The 18,083-nt window shown below is 38.5% G+C and overlaps 1 protein-coding gene across 3 annotated transcripts in view; it reads left to right on the top strand.

The window, feature by feature from the left end:
- Positions 1 to 18,083, top strand: part of scaf4a (SR-related CTD-associated factor 4a) — an 87,867-nt gene that overhangs the window by 29,046 nt on the left and 40,738 nt on the right. For all 3 annotated transcript variants that reach the window (XM_055644504.1, XM_055644505.1, XM_055644503.1), the window contains 3 exons: positions 16,886 to 16,969; positions 17,481 to 17,525; positions 17,632 to 17,793. In XM_055644504.1, the coding sequence (XP_055500479.1) occupies positions 16,886 to 16,969; positions 17,481 to 17,525; positions 17,632 to 17,793 (291 nt within the window). The remainder of the gene's footprint in view (positions 1 to 16,885; positions 16,970 to 17,480; positions 17,526 to 17,631; positions 17,794 to 18,083) is intronic.

Raw genomic sequence — 18,083 nt, 5'->3', positions numbered from 1 at the left:
TCCTCAGGAATAGATTCATGGTCTAGCTATTAAATGACCTGGGTTTAACGGGTTATTTCATTTGGTAGCTTAGAAAACCTCAAATGCTTGTAAAACAGGCAATCCCAACTAAAAATATTTAAAATAGAATTCATAAGTTCATTTATTGTCCCATACACCAATTGGTGTAGTGAAATTCACTGGCCAGGTCAGTCCTACAATTTAAAAAAGCAACAGACTCAGAAAACACATTTTAACATAAACATCCATCACAGTGACTCCTACACATTCATCACTGTGATAGAAGGTGAAAATAAAGTTCCAAGTCCTTCCCTTGTTCTTCCTTGGTCGGGGGCCTCGAGCCCCCCATTGACGGGACGGTCTTGACTCCCGTAGCCGGCGGCGTTCGGGCCCTCCACTTCGAGGTGTTCAGCTCCCGCATCGGGGGGATGTCAGCTCCCCCGCGCCGGGCGATCAAACTTTGCGTGGGGGCTGGACTAACCTTCTGCGGCGTTGGAGCTCCCGACTACCCTCTCCCGAGACTGTGAGCCCTTGATGGTAAGTCCGCAGGCCGCGGTGGGAGCGATCCCAGGCAAGGGATCCGCTTCGATGGTAGGTCCGCGCCCCGCGGTGGGGCTCACGACAGTCCGAGGCGGCTTCCAGCTCCAGCGATGGTAGGCCGCAGAGCCCGAAGAATGTGATCCGAAACTTGATCACGTCTCCGGGAAGGTAAGAACCTGAAAAAAAAACACCACACCTCACCCCACATATTCCTGATGATTCTCCAAAATTAGTAATTGCTGTCGTTTTTTTAATAGGCCTTGTTAATTTAATTGTTGTCCTACTTACAAGTTTGACTGTTCATTACATGGATTTGTATTGTTCCACAGTTCAGAAACACTAAGTTATGCATTTTCAGTATGCCTGCACAAACTTTCCAAGAGGACTTTGCAGGCATTCAACTCTTGCTCACAATTCACATCATCATATTTCACATGTAAATGAGCAATTTATTTGACCACAATCTCCAATTAGAATACATGGAACTAGGTTTTACCTGACAAGGATTGATTTAACATAATTTTCTGCATGGTTACAGTGAGGTACCTCAATTACTTCAAATATATGACCCCTCCCCCCCTTTATATAGTGTTGAAATGAAGTAAAAATATATGGATTCAGAAGATTTCAGAAAGCCCAGATTGATCTTTTTGTCTTCCCATTTTATGATCATTAGCAAAAAAATTCTTGTGCCGTTTCAACAAAATACACCAAATATTACAACTTGATGTTTGTGAATTACTGATTTTACATTTGCTAACTATGTAGATAGTGTGTGTCTTTATGTAATATCAATAGTTTTTGCAAATAATAGTTTGATTGTTCCTTTTGTATGAATTGCATTCATTTGTTTCAGATTATATAATATATAGAATGACTTTTTTTAAGGCTGTGCCATGTGATGTATAATTTTGTTTATTATAAACTTGCATTTTCATTTAAATATAAGCTCGATGGATACTAAAGATTAAAAATGTTCCACCTATTTTTGTTGTTTGTTCTGACTTCAATGGACAGACGTGAACAGACAAGATACATTGATATTTGTATTGAATCTTTAACCTTTGTATCTAAACACTTTTCTAAGGAAGGACAAACATTCATCTGCCTAATGTTATTGAAAATATCCTATTGCCAACCGATATTAAATTTTCTTGAGCTATTCTCTTCATATGCATACATAATCGTCCGGGGAAATAAATAAATTGCTTCTGTTTGGACAAAGAAATGAAGGGACTGAACTTCCAGTTATTCATTGTTGCTCTTTAATGCTTATAACTGTTGCTCAACGAGTGCTGAGGAGCAGACATTTTGTGTGAACATTGCTATTGAGGGTTTTACAAAACAACTTCAAATTCACTCACAAAATTAGGGCATTCATCTTCTGAATAAGATATTATTTATTGGTATCTGTAAAATGTCTTGAATGATTAGCTAGGTTTTGTGTTTAACCTTGTCATCTCTATTGTGTACAATGTTCAATTTCTATGAATAGTAGCAGCAAAGGTATCATTTCCAGTAGTTTCAGATGATTAGATAGTAAATTGAGCTACCGGAGCTTGATATTAAGGAATATATTTAAGATATTTTAAACATAAAGAGCAGTTTGTAATGTGGCCGAAATCTGGATAAATCGGTTTATATTTAAATAAATGACACAGAACCGAAAAATTATGCTGGATGCTGCCTTTTGCCTATCCATTATATTTTTTTCAAATGCATCCATACTTAATTTCAATTACAGGGGGTCAATGATTTAATTTTGAAGTTCAAAATTAAGTTTCGGTGTACTCATTTTGCAAATCATTACACAATTAACAGAATATCTTGTGAAGAATACCAAAGTCCACTGTTTAGTTAATTACTCTAATTCAAACATTTTGACCTTTTAGTTTTATTATTTTTGTCGTTATTTTGTTTGTGTGCTATCCAGTCAAAGTAGACTATGATCGCAATCAAGTCATCCACAGTGCACAGACAGATAAAGGGTACAACGTTAGTGCAAGATAAAGTCCAAATAAAGATAGTTCAAAGGTCTCCAATGAGGTGGATGGGAGGTCAGGACTGCAATGTAGCTGATGAAAGGATCATTCAGTTGCCTAATAACAGCTGGGAAGAAACTGTCCCTGAATCTGGAAGTGTGCGTTTTCAAACTTATGTGCTTGTTTAGGGGATAACTAGTCACCGAAAAAGAGAGAACATAACCATGAATGCAGTAACATTGGTTAATTTAAGTTCTAGGTTACGCTGAATTGATATGGACTTTGCTGTGAACATGAAAAAAATATGAATGTGGCTGCAAGAGCATCAATAACTTGTTAGGGAATATATAATTAGCAGAAATGTAGAAGATGTTTTTTAAAGCTATTGTACTTGTGTACTGTACAGTTCTACATTATGCACAATAGTTTTCGGAGACTTGTAAATCGGTTTCCTAATATACCTGTCAAACTTTGTATGGTCTTGTTTTTCATTACACTGTATGAGTAACTGATTTGAAATAAAAAAAAAGTTAAACTAATCTGCTGTCTTTAAATCTATTGAAGATACACTCTGCCTTGGCTGTTTAAGAATATAGTGTATGGTTTCTTATTAATACCTGCAAAATTAATTAAGATACTTGCTATCACATCAATTTGAATTCTAATGGCTTAAAAGAATAGTAGTCATATTGATTTAGTAAAGCAACCACAGTTAATGTTTCTTTTGCACAGGTGTTTTAACACCATTTTTAAACCTTCAATTTATACTGTAACGGCATGCATTAAAGTAGGTGAATTATAGCAATAGGTTCAAGAACTTTCAGAGCTATAATTTGGGGAATTCCTTGAAAACATTCTATTTATTCCCCTAGTATTTTATATTCTTTTCATTTGTCTCGAAGAAACATTTAAAACTCAATTAATCATTATTTACTTGGGTCCATGCATTTTCTAAACTGAACATAGATTTGTGGGTTAAAATGATAAATCATAAGTTTTGAATGTAACTATAAACAACGCTGTAAAGATAATATATAAGTTACCACCACCCTTGGTGTGAATAGATGGATTATATTGACTAGTGAGTGCCTTGAAAAAAATCATTGGGAAATTCTTACAGCTAGTTCATAGTCATTTTGAGATTTGTGGTAGTGCATTTAAGATTATTAAACCTGTGATCTGTTTATTTTATTTATTGCGCAATTAGAAATTGTGTTTTGAGACATTGGATAGCTAGAAAATGTAGGGTTGAAATCAAGATTATTTAAAAATTAGATATAAATTGGGTAAAATTGGTAAATGGTGAAACACTGGAATCAGTGGAGGCTTAAAGATAATTTCAGTGGTTATGGGTTAATAAAACACATATGTGTGCAATACACAATCAAAGCTGATAAAAAATATAATAGAATGCTGGCTTTTATATCTAATGGATTATAGTACACGGAGTTCAGCAAGTATGCTACATATACCAGTGTTCTGATTATATTACATCAAGACCACTTTTAGGAAGATTATATTGACCTTGTAATATAGGTTCAGAATTACAGTGAGAAGCGACAACACCAGCAAGGGCTCTGTGTTCACTGGAAGTATCACGACTATATTCATATTTAAATTATTGAGAGACAATGACAGAAGATAGACAATCCTCATTATTTTGGGGGCCTAGCACAGAACAGTCATTTCAATAGTGAAGATAGGATGCATTTCTACATACAGTATTTTGCAAATGCCAATTGAAATAAGGTGGAAGCAGAAGATGCATGACATTTATGTTTAAGCTTGATTGAATTCAAAAATTAAAATACTGTTAAATATATTTAAAAAAATGTATGAATCTTTACTGCTTTTCAACAGAAAGGTGAACAGTTTTCATAACCTTAGGCTGTCAAAGCAATTTACACCCTAGTAGTTCAGTTAACCTTAAAGTAGGAAAATTAGTAGCCAACTTCTGTACAGCATGCTTGCACAAACAATCTGATAATTATTATATAAACATTTTTTTATTGTTGAATGAGGGATGTCTCTTAAAGTGTAGAATAGATAATTTATCTGCTGTTCGTGAAAGTAGTTTCTTAGTACTGTCTTAGATAGCAAATTAAATGCCTCATCTGGAAAGGCAGTGTCCTGACCAGCTGATATTCTGTGAGAACTAGGGTATCAATAAATAAAATGTCATTCAAGATACCATTGCACAATCAATGGTATCATCAATGCACAATTGAATGTTTAATATTTTAATTTAGGTGTGAATGTTGCTCTTTGAACCTCACCTAACATAATATATTTTAAATGGTTTTAAGAAATGTTTCAGCACCACGTTGCATGCTTGAACTGTGAAAATTGATATTAATGTGACCTGAATACATTTTTTTTTTTAATAAATGCAAATTTACTGCCTTTTTTTTTGCACATCTGTCACAAATTCAATTCATCGTACTTAGATAAGAATGCTGCAGTCTTTTTCCTTATTTGCATTCTAGTTTATTATCTCATTACTGTGCCACAATAAAAGTGTGAATCATAAATGGGGTTATTGGATGAATTTAGGCTCTAAATTGTAACCTTAATAGTCTTTATTTTTATATTGCAGGTTGTAGTTGATGCAGATTATATTTGGGAATATATAATGGCATAAATAGTATTTTCAGGTTTGAATTGCAGGCCATGAGGTTTTGTATGTAGTTATACTGAGGGGAAATTTATCTTTAATTCCTGTAAGTAAATTCCAGTAGAAAATCTTAACTTTTAATGTTGTTGCTCAACAAAATGCTGGAAATACTTGGTTGGTCAGGTAGCATCTGTGGCAACTTTATTTCAGTTCAATAACTGAATCATTTGGTAAAAGTGGGGTATGATCTGGATGAGAATATGTGAAAATCAAAAAAGAAAACTCAGTGGTTGGAAATCCAATATAAAAACAGCAAATACTGGAAGATACATGCAGGTCAGGCCACATCTGTGGCAACAGAAACAGTTAATGTATCAGGTGAAAACCCCTTTGTTAAAATTGGGAAAATAAAATAAACTTATTAAACTTGCTGGTGGTTGGGGTTTGTAGGTGATCTGGAACATTTAACCGTTGTCTCGAGGTGCTTATTTACCATCTAAATATTTCAATAGACAATAGACAGCAGGCCATTCGGCCCTTTGAGCCAATGTGATCATTACTGATCATCCCCAATCAGTACCCCGTTCCTGCCTTCTCACCATATCCACTGACTCCGCAATCTTTAAGAGCCCTATCTAGCTCTCTTGAAAGTATCCAGAGAACCGGCCTGAGGCAGAGAATTCCACAGACTCACAACTCAAAAAGTGTTTCCTTATCTCCGTTCTAAATGGCTTACCCCTTATTCTTAAACTGTAGCCCCTGGTTCTGGCCTCCCCCAACATCGGGAACATGTTTCCTGCCTCAAGCGTGTTCAAACCCTTAACAATCTTATATGTCTCAATAAGATACCCTCTCATCCTTCCAAACTCCAGAGTGTACAAGCCCAGCCGTTACATTATTTCAGCCTATGACAGTCCCGCCATCCTGGGAATTAACCTTGTAAACCTACACTTCCTCAATAGCAAGAATGTCCTTCCACAAATTAGGGGACCAAAACTGCCCACAATACTCCAGGTGTGGTCTCACTAAGGCTCTGTACAACTGCAGAAGGACTTATTTCCTCCTACACTCGACTCCTCTTATTCTAAAGATCCGTTTTCTTCACAGCCTGCTGTACCTGCATGCTTACTTTCATAAACTGATGAACAAGGACCACCAGATCCCGTTGTACTTCCCTTTTTCCCAACTTAACACCATTTAGATAGTAATCTGCCTTCCTGTTTTTGATACCAAAGTGGATAACCTCACATTTATCCACATTAAACTTAATCTGCCATGCATCTGTCCACTTCCCCAACCTGTCCAAGTCACCCTGCATCATAGCATCTTCCTCACAGTTCACACAGCCACCCAGCTTCATGTCATCTGCAAATTTGCTAATCTTACTTTGAATCCCTTCATCCAAATCATTGATGTATATTATAAATGTGGTACCTTTGTGGTACCCCGCTAGTCACTGCCTGCCATTCTGAAAGGGACCCGTCAATCCATACTCTTTGTTTCCTGTCTGCCAACCAATTTTCTATCCATGTCAGCACTCTACCCCCAATGCCATGTGCCCTAATTTTGCCCACTAATCTCCTACGTGGGACCTTATCAAATTTTCAGCCTTTTCCGATTTCCAGCGCTTGCAGTATTTGTTTTTTTCATTTCATGTTTATTTTTGATGAAAGATTAGCACGTGGGTTATAGGTTGCTATGGTATGATATAGTAATTTTGATGTTAAATTACTGGGGTCTAAACTCTTTTCTCAATATACCATTCAACTAACAAGCCAAGTCATGGTACAAAAGCAGAGGGCAGCCAGCATTGATTTTTAAAGTATCTCTGCTTTGAATCCTGCTAGAAAGTATATAACGGTACCCACACCACACTTAAGTTCAGTGCAATGTTCAACGGCAGCAAAAATGAAAATGTTTGATCATTTATATCTGTGCAATTAAGTTTGTATTAAATAGCAGACTTAAATTGAAATGGTTGTGTGATACCTCCAAGAACTTATGGCGAACTCCGTGAGAAAGATGAATTATTTCAGAATATAAGCTAGAAATACTCTGCAGGATGAACAACATTTCTTGAGTGACAAAGCTGATGACTTCGATTAGCACTGTATTGAGGCGTGGTACAAAATAAAGAATATATCTAAAGATTTTCATTTGTTCTATTGCAAGTGATGCAAACAGTTGGCCGTGACTAGCTGGATGGAAATTGCCAGATGCTGACACTAATTGTGTATAGGAAGCCAAAAGGAAATGAGGCATGCCCCACCATATCCACGGCTGTCGCGTTCTATTTGTATGGCCTGAGAACCTATCTCTGGTAGGAGCAATTATCAGTAAATTATCACGCACCGTGTCCTCAGAAAGATGGTATTTAATTGAAACTAGATGGTGGGACCCGTTGGATCCCTGTCATACGGGAGGCCTGGTCCCCCAAAGCAACCCGTTTCCCCAATGCAATCTTCCACCACTCACCCAGAGCCCCCAACTGCGCAGGCGCGATTCATTTCCCCTCATCCAGCACTCTCGCCCCCTCCTCTTCACCCTCCCTCTTTCCCCTCTCCTCTCCCCATCCCTCATCTCTCCCTCCCTCTCCTTTCCCCTACCCTCAGTCACTCCCTCCCTCCATAACTCCTCTCCACTCCTTACCCCCCTCCTATCCCTCCATCCCCCACTCCTCACCGCCCCTATCCTCTCCATTATCCCTCCTCACTGCCCTCCTCTCCCTCTATTTCCCACTCCTTACCTCCCCCACTCTTCTCCCTCAATTCCCCCACTCTCCCTCTTCACTTCCTCACTCTTGTTTTCCCCTCCTACCCTCCCCAATCCCTCCCTCTCGCCTCTCTTTTCCCCTACCCTCAGTAACTCCCTCCATAACTCCTCTCCCCTCCCTATTCCCCTCCTCTCCCTCTATCCCCCACTCTCCCTCCTCACCTCCCTGACTTTCCCCAACCTCTCCCTCCTCCCTATCTCCTCTTCGTCAATCCCCCCAGTCTTCCTCCTCACCTCCCCCACTTTCCCCCCCCAACTCCCTCCTTACCCCCTTCTCTCCCTCAATGCCCCCACGCTCCTCACCTCCCCAGGATTTCGAGGTTGCCGCTCCTCTCCTTGGGTGCCCCGGAGGAGCATCAGCCGTCGGCGCCCTTAGAGCCATGCTCAGCACGCAGGCCTCTGAGTCGGTGGCCGTGCCGGGCGAGGCGGGCGCTGCCGGTGACTGACTGCGGACGCAATCAATTAGTGCGGCGATGGTGCTGGAAGAGGCGTCGCCGTCCCGGCGGTGACCTGACAGGAGAGGAGACCAATATGCGCATGCGCGGTTTTAAAGATTTTAAAATTTTAATAACTTTTAAAATATACTACCGATCGGAACAAAACTTGTTGCACTTGCAGCACAGGAGAATGATGAGTACGGTAGTGAAAATTTGTAGCGCTATTGTGTACTGTTTTGGCGCAAATGTAAAAACAAAAGCAAACCGGAAGGTAACAAGATCTTTTGGTTATATATATATATAGAGAATAGAATATAGGGATAGATATATAGATAGATGTATAGATATCAGGATTACCATTCATACAAGAAAAGTAAAAACACTTTTGTGGTGGGCCAGGTGTCGAACCATCATTTGTGGAGCTGGAACACTCGCGTGGACCTGGCGTGATTTGGGCAGACCAATCAACGCTGACCTGGGTGGTCAGCTGACGGGGTGCAGCAGACAACGGAGCTAGCTTTCACTTCACAGTCAATACGTTAACACACAGCTTGCCCTTATATATTAATTGTTGAGCTGTATCGTTTAAATATTAAATTGATTGTTTATACAAAATGTGAACCTCTTCAGTAATGACCCCGGACGATCCAAAACGGCCTCTTTTGGATTTCATCATACCTGGAGGAGACAACCCAGATCAGCATATAGAATATAGTATTACTGCTTATGTTTACAGAGAAATGGCAATAAAAGAAAGAGGAAGAGCTCGCAATGAGATAAGTTGGGAAATCTCTCCTCTACTCTCTCTGCACCAACGACTGCACCTCCACAGACACCTCTGTCAAGCTTCTCAAGTTTGCGGACGACAGAACCCTGATTGGACTGATCCCGGATGGGGAGGAATCTGCCTACAGACAGAATGCTCTTAAGACAGTAGAACTGATTGTAGAGTTTAGGAGAGCTCCCCCTCCCTTCACCCCACTCACCATCAACAACACCACAGTCACATCTGTGGAGTCTTAAGGTCCTGGGAACCATCATCTCCAAGGACCTTAAGTGGGGGGCTACCATCGACTCCACAGTCAAAAAGGCACAACAGAGGATGTATTTCCTACAGCAGCTGAGGAAGCACAATCTGCAACAGGCAATGATGGTCCAATTCTACACGGCCATCGTAGAGTTTGTTCTCACCTTCTCCATCATGGTCTGGTTTGGCTCAGCCACCTAGCACGACACCTGGAGGCTACAGCGAATTATCCGATCCGTTGAGAAGGTTATTGGCTGCAACCTTCCCTCCATTGATGAACTGTACACTGCAAGGGCCAGGAAGCGAGTGGGCAAGATCATCTCTGACCCCTCTCACCCTGGCCACAAACTCTTTGAATCACTTCCCTCTGGAAGGCGACTCTGGCCTGTCAAAGCTGCCACAGCCAGACATAAAAATAGTTTTTATCCACGAGTAGTTGCTCTACTCAACAGCCAAAAATCTGTAGCCTCCCTTTGATCTGCTATTTTGTTGGTTCACATGTTTGATCAATGGTTTGATTAATTTGATCATTAATGTTTTATTATTATTAATGTTTTCTGAGTCATTTGTAACTGTCACTGTATACGATACAATGTTATTTTATTGTCAGAGCAAGTCTGAAATTTGTTTTTGCATACAGCCATACAATAAAATAAAGAACACAACACACAATAGAGTCCAACATAAAACATCACCACACAGCAGAATCAAAAAGTTTTCCACTGTGAGGGAAGGCACCAAAGTCAGTCATCTTCCTCTGAAGTTCCTGATATGTTACTTGTGGGCGGAGCACCAAGGCTAATTCCTTGTATGTGAATACTTGCTCATAAACTTACTTACACTCTTAGCTGATGAGGGGACTGTTTTGCGGTCTGACAACTGCAAGGAAGAAGCTGTTCCTGAATGTGGCAGTATGTGTCTTCAGGCTGTTATATCTTCTGCCCAGTGGGAGAGGGGAGAAGAGGAATAACCTGGGTGTAAATGAACCATCAAAGTCCAATGTATACCTAACTTTACAATCAACCTGAATTTTGTCTGAAACTCAATTTTGTTTTAAAGCCACATGGTCTATTCCCCTCTCACCCCTCCTCACATTTTGTGCTGATTTTAATATTCAGCAGCAGAAGAGTACCCTGATGCTATTATGCATGGTCAATTATTGGGGCTCTTCGATATTCATGTTGCTAGAACATAATTGGGGTATTTGAGAGATTAGTGCAACATGAACAATTCTGTGGTAAATTAAGCACAGCAGTAGATCCATAACATAATGCAGAAGAGAGATATCAATGTTGATTGATGGAATATTGTCGAGACTGGAATGGTATTCTTGCTTTGATACTCCCAATTATTTTTTAAAAATAACTTACAAGCATGTGTTTAAACTAGGTTGTCTTAAGGGCCTGTCCCACTTGGGCGACATTTTGGGCGACAGCCTGAAAAGAGGTTGTCGCGGTGTGGTCGGGACAGGATGCGGGGTGACACATGTAGTGACGCGCGGTGTCTCCCTGCTGCCCCTGGATTTTGGAATGTTCAAAATCTTCAGGCAACATCTGGGTATCTTATGTTATCTTATATCTTATGCGCCCTGTCACTCGCTGACGTATGCTGTCCTGCGGGTGATGCCCGGTGACGCTGACGTTAAATAAACAATTTATTTCTTAAAAGGTCCTTAGATTTATTGTAGATGAGTTCATTTCCAATGTGATTATTATACTTCGGTGTAACCTTGTGTTGTGAAGCAGGGTGATGCGGAGTGTCGTAGCTTGACATGACGGTGACGCGGAGTGTCGTACAACTTCAGGGTTTTTAGGGCGTCTACGGGCGTCAGTCGCTGACGTTCACAGCCGCCAAAAAAATCGCAAAGTGGAACAGGCCCTTTACTCCTTTGGAAGAACATTGTAATTATTTGAAGTAACTCGATCACTTTCCTTGTATAATGCATGTTAAACTTAAACATTTTAGTGGATGGATTTTCTTGAGAAATGCCATTGTGAACTTTCAGCATTTCCCTTTACAAGTGTCGAGAAATTTGGATTTCCTGATGAAGTAAACACAGATATGTAAGACCACAACTGTGGAGTTCACAAACAGTTTTCCAGCTCTGCACGGATGTTGATGCTTCATTTATCAGGTTGAATGGAAGAAATTACAACCAAGATCTGCTTACACCTGGTGTGGAGTTGGTAGGGGAGCAGTGAATGCTGGGGAGGTTTGCTACTGCTGGCAATTCTAGACCGCTTTATTTTTAGGGCTTAAATTTATTTTGAGCACCTTGAGCATGCCTTTCTGCTATAAATATTCCTTGCTGTTGCAGCTGAATATTTCTATTGTTCAGACTATCAAGTTAGAATTCATAATATTTGCAAATGTATTTGATATAGATATTCATATATTGCCATTTTCACGATAAACCATGCCATTGCATGCATCACATCAATTTTCCATTAGATTAATTTCTTACTCAAGCAGTCTGAGGGACCTGTGCTTGTCAATGTTCAATGGTGAGACTCTTAATCTATGGACTTTCTCCGCAGAGGATTAGCGATGTTTGTATCAAAATTCCGTGCATCTCAGCACACAGTTCTGAATCTTTGAGTGTGGCCCATATTAAGCATTTGTTCCTTGTACCACAAGCCCAATGATTTTTTAAGGCAGTCAGAAGGGTGTTTTCCAGATTTGACTGGTTGGCCATGGCATGTGGTGCAGAGGTCATATTTACTGTGAATTCTGTGAGAAATATATACAGATTGTCATGCACACTATTTGTAACATAAACTTGTCCTGTTGCCTCCTGGCCCTCTGAGAAGCAGATTTGGTTATCAGGATTTGCTGGTCTAGTCTTGTTCAAAGCACCTTAGCTAACATTATTAATACTCAAGAATATGAAAATAATGTTTAGCAGGGAGCATTATTATATTTGGGAATGTCCAATTAATCATTTAAATTTAGATTTGAATGTTAGTCGTGAGTATGAAATTGACTGCAAAGGAAAACGTGCTTTGTTGAACATGCACACATTTTTTAATCCTCCATTTTTTAAAGGCTGATGTGATCGCTGATAGTTTATATGTACTGTTTTTACTGCAACAATTTTTGATTGTCAGCAAAGTCCTTTTACTAAAACTGTATTCAGTGACACTTATTGATAAGTTACGCTGATCAATGTGATGGTATGGGGACAACTGCAATGGCCTATCTGACAATTTAGTGCAGAGGAGAATGGAGGTGCTGATCTGATGAGTTACGCCAACACTTTGTGTTCTGAGCAAAATTTAAGCATCTGCAGTTTCTATATGTAGTACAAAACAGGTGGCAACAAGGTCTTCAGCAATCATGACAATGGTAAATTACCAAAATAACAAGCTGTGATATTTTGGGGCTTCAGAAAGGTGGGGGTAGTTACTTGGACAGAGCAAATTAGAATTAACACTTTGGATTATTTGCCAGCCTGGATTTAGGCAATTGTCAATTGTCAAAGAAAGAAGAAAGTGGCAGGCAGCTTCTAATGACACATGATATCATTATTATGGAGTCTTGGCATTTGACTCTGTACAATGGTTTCAAGATGGGTCTTGCCCATACATATGTGATTGCTTTTGTGAGGAAGGGCAATCTGACCATGGCTTTAAGGTACAGGAGACTATTCAAAGTGAAAAAAATATATCTGATATTGGGAGGTAGAAATACATGAAGTAAGGTGAATGAAACTTCTCTGCAGTGTGACCAGATTGTGTTTTGTTTTTCTGGTGGTAGGGTTGAACTGGACTTGGATTGAGGACAAAGATCTAGTTATTTTGGCCCATGTTCGAATCAAAAGCACAATTTAATTTGCTCATAGATTTTGAAGACATTGGTGCTGCTTGAGGGTGCAAATTTCAGTATTTATGGAAGCTGTACATCTTGGAACCAACTGGGAACAGGCAATCTGCAATCTTGTGTAATTATAGAGAGTTGATTATTGGTCATACATAGTTTTGTATACAGTTCCGTAGGTACACAGAACAATTGGAGACTCGAATCTGGAACTTAATGGAGCCAAATATGTGGATACAAGGAATATCTATCTATCTATCTATCTATCTATCTATCTATCTATCTATCTTGTTGTCTGTGTGTGTGTGTTATTTGTATGTTTTGTATCTTCCCCAAAATGCTATGCGCTAGCACTTACACTTTTACATTTTCTGACTCCCATTTTTCACCTCCACGCCGTAATCAGGTTTCACTTACGATTTCATCCTATATTTCACAAGCTATTGATGATCAAAGTTTAAAAAAAAGTCAACTTTAACAAGATATTTACTGTTAAAATCCTTTCTCCCAACTTCCAGCAAGCTTCGATACAAAGTTGCAATACACGAACACTCTGTGCTTTCACCAACTTTCCACCTGAATGGTATATCACAGCCCTCCACCTGACATTTGCAACAATGTTGCCATCATAGCTCCTGGCAGGACAGAAGGGGGAGGGTCAATTGGTATTGCAATTGGGGAAGTGCAATTAGAATTTTTTTTAAAGTCCAGTGCTGGGGGAAGGCATGGGAGTGCTGCAATCTTACGTTCGGCAACGGGTGGAGTTGGGGGTCACGCCTCCCGTGGGGGCTACGGGTTAGTGGTGCAATATTGTGTTGGGGAACCAGGCCTCCCATGTGACAGGGACCCAGCTGGTGTATTGGTTAAAAGTAGATTGGCAAAAAGGTTTGCTTGCAGGTAAACAGTGAAGAATACTAAAGATTTTGAATGTGACTTCCATGGAGAAATTAAAAACTTGATGGGAAACAATCAATAGCTAACTAGCAATTAAGGTCAATGTTAGTTTTATGGGGATTTTTTTCTAATTTTCCTAAGGATTTAAAAGTTTATATTCCAGAGTGATGGCTGCAGTACCCGGTGATGAATGTAGTGATCTTCAAGGGTATCCCTGATTCTTTGGCAGTCACACCATCTGGATAGTAGCCAATGTAACTTGGCTACATAAGAAAGAAGGGTGAAGGAAAATTGATGAATCATAGGGACAGTTAGCTTAATATCTACAATTGGGAAAATGCTGGATTTGAGGATGTTGTAGCAAGGTGTGGAAAATAGGGATTACACAGGATCAGTATAGGTTTCAAAAAGAAAGATAATTTATTACAAATAATTTATTACAAACATCTCTTGAAGATGTAACAACTAAGACGGTTTAGGGCTTAATGTCTGAAGAGAGATATGCTTGCCTTGTGACAGAATTGTTATCCGAGAAGAGGAACCAAGATTGGCATATAATCATGTGCAAAGTTTTGAAAGAGATTGATAGAAATAATACCATGAGGCTTAGTTTCTCCAGTTCGTGAGACTAGAAGTAGGTAAAATTTCTTGATGTAAAGAGTTTACTATTTAGAATGGATATGAGAATTTATTTTACAGAGCCCTGTAAAATTTTGGAATTCTTCACTTCAGGAGTTGTGAGTGCTCAGTTTAATACTTGCAAAACTGTGTGATCATTTGGATTTCAAATGTGAGTATTGGGCAGGAACGTGAACAGCAGAAATCTCCAGCAAGCCAGATTCAAGAGATCCTCCTTCATCCCAATGTGGCCCAAATAAGTGGTCTTTCTTGAAGTGAAGCACAAGATGTTTTCCAGCAGACCAGTGGCCTCACATGACTGTCATATGCTGAGAGAATGGAGCGGCTGGGCTTGTATACTCTGGAGTTTAGAAGGATGAGAGGGAATCTTATTGAAACATATAAGATTATTAAGAGTTTGGACATGCTAGAGGCAGGAAACATGTTCCCGATGTTGGGGGAGTCCAGAACCAGGGGCCGCAGTTTAAGAATAAGGGGTAAGCCATTTAGAACGGAGACGAGGAAACACTTCTTCACACAGGGAGTTGTGAGTCTGTGAAATTCTCTGCCTCGGAGGACGGTGGAGGCCAGTTCTCTGGATACTTTCAAGAGAGAGCTAGATAGGGCTCTTAAAGATAGCGAAGTCAGGGGATATGGGGAGAAGTCAAGAACGGGGTACTGATTGGGGATGACCAGCTATGATCACATTGAATGACTGGCTCGAAGGGCTGAATGGCCTACTCCTGCACCTGGTGTCTATTGTTAGTTTTTGTGATTATTCTTTATAAAGAAAACATGTTTTGTTAATTCAACCTAAATTTCCATGTTTTTGTGAGATTTGAACCTGTTTCTAGATTAGCAGTACAATATGACACTGCCATATCCCAAAATTCTGATCCATCATATTTGGCTTTAATTGAATTGTTCTGTGATTATTACAAGTACAATTTCATAAATTGGATGTTTTAAACAGGGCAGAATTTCATCATGTAATCTCGAGAATTTTTTAATTTATGAAATAGGTTGCGTTAATTCTCTTAAAAACATTTAGATGTAATTTTAGCGGAGCATGTATATGTGAAATGCCTTTGAATTTTTATCCTACTAAGGTTGTTACCTCGCCAAATATGCTGCAAAACAATTTTAAATTGTTTTTTCTTTGAAAATTAATTTGATGTTACACAATTATTGGAATACATTCTAGTATAATTGAGGGATTTAGTAATGAAATGTTATTTTTAAAAATTTTTGAAAATTGGAGATGAATATCAAGATCAAGTCTGAGTAACCAGGGGACAATTGGGAAATGTCTAGGAAGGAAGTGAGACTTTTAGACCTAAATGAAAGTGTTTATAACCACCCTATTTCCACCATTGATGTTTAATAATTTTAGAAATCACAGATGTGAATGCCAGCACAATTTATAGAATTGAAGTGGAATGTAATAATTGATAAGGTTGATTTGATAATTAATAAGGGCTGGTATTTGTACATGAAAAAATATATTTTCTATTATAGCCTGATGGGGAAGATTTCTGAATGACAAAACTATAAGAAAGAACATTTATTTAAATATAAAGGGAGAACATTTAAGGGAGGATAGCATGGCTGTCAATTAATGTTTTAATATTAGCTGAAGGAAAATTGAGTTTTGTCTAGACCAAGTGATGAATTTTATGAGTTTGGCTGGACTTTGGCTATTCATTGACGTGTTTTTAATAGCTTTACTATGACTTAAATGTGCTTTTTGTGGCTTTCTTAAACCTTAATACAAGCCAGAATGATTTGTGTTCATTATAAATAGGTGACTAATGAGTTGAGGTATTTTTATTTCACTTCTTGGTTATTTGATCTCATGACTGATGTAGGATATAGTGACTGTTGATAAAATACCATTGCTGGAACAACTACTGGGCATGTTTGATACACTGCTGTGATACATTTGAGACCATGCAAGCGATGATTGTATTATAAGATAAATATTGTTCAAACTCTAAATTACTACTGTAGATTGTGTAGCTTTCCATTGTACATCAACATTATAACAATTTCCATACAGCATGAAATGACAAAATTTTGTATTTCTGTTATCTGAAAAAATGCCGTGCTCCTTTTTACAAAGCATAATCTAAACAGACTTCGAATTTAATGTACACTGGTTAATTTTGCTTTTCTTCTGCTTTAGCTTTTTTCCTTGATGGAACTAAAGCCTCCTATTTCACGGGCAAAAATGATCCTTATCACAAAAGCTGCTATTAAGGCTATTAAGGTAAAAAAATCTTGTATGATTTGTTTTATTGTATTCCTGCTGTTTTGATGCCATCCTTCACTGTTCCTCCCTTTTCAATTTCTAGTGTAGTAGACTTGAGCAAATGAGTTGGATTAGCATTAGGTTACATTCTTCCCTCCCATACAACAAGGGAAAAAAATAATACATTAGTGTTTCTTCAAGTGTGTACATTCTCATTTTACCATGAAATGTTGCAGGTCTATCTTGGAATACTTCCAGCATCGATGTTTGAATTTACCATAAACATTTTTAATAAATAACATTTCATCTCATTTCATGCCAAACATTTCTGTTGAAATGGTATAGTTAAATTTGAATGATTCAACAATTCCATGGCCATAGATTTACAAAATAGCTTGGATATAAATGAACGTGTTCATGTGGAAAGATAAATTACCTATTTATATCACGAATAACCATGAAGGAGATAAAGACGTGACAGATTATTTGAGACAAAAAATTAATTGACAATAATATTTTTGTCTTTCAGCTTTACAAGCACGTTGTGCAAATTGTAGAGAAGTTTATTAAAAAGGTGAGGAAGATTTTGAATTTTTTTTTTTGATTTACTAATAATAAATCCATTTGTCCAAATCTACTTATTGCGCAAGATTTAACCTTTTTAATTGTTTTTCTTCTAGTGCAAGCCAGAATTCAAAGTTGCAGGATTATATGTTGTTGACTCTATTGTTCGTCAATCCCGTCATCAGTTTGGAGCAGAAAAAGATGTCTTTGGACCACGTTTCAGTAAAAATCTCACTGCGACATTCCAGTATTTGTATAAATGCCCATCTGATGAAAAGGTAAGTGAATCAACTCGGCATAATTTATTTTTCTTGGGAATGTTTTCCAATCCAGTAAAGCGCACGCACGAATAGGTTCTTTAAATGTTAATGTTTAGAATGGTTACAAGCTAGGTGACAATGGAATTAATGAAATACATTTTTGAAGTGCAGTGCATTGGTTTTTTAATCTTAAAATTTCCAAATTAATAGAAAAGTTTCTTAATCTTACCATGAAGACACGAATACCCAAAATATTAATATCTTTTAACATTTGGTATTCTGTACTCTTAGCAATTTTTAATCCGATA

This window comes from Leucoraja erinacea, chromosome 13 (assembly GCF_028641065.1).
Source record: "Leucoraja erinacea ecotype New England chromosome 13, Leri_hhj_1, whole genome shotgun sequence".
In the NCBI taxonomy this organism is placed as follows: Eukaryota; Metazoa; Chordata; class Chondrichthyes; order Rajiformes; family Rajidae; genus Leucoraja; species Leucoraja erinaceus.
This window is presented reverse-complemented; position numbering and strand designations above follow the sequence as displayed.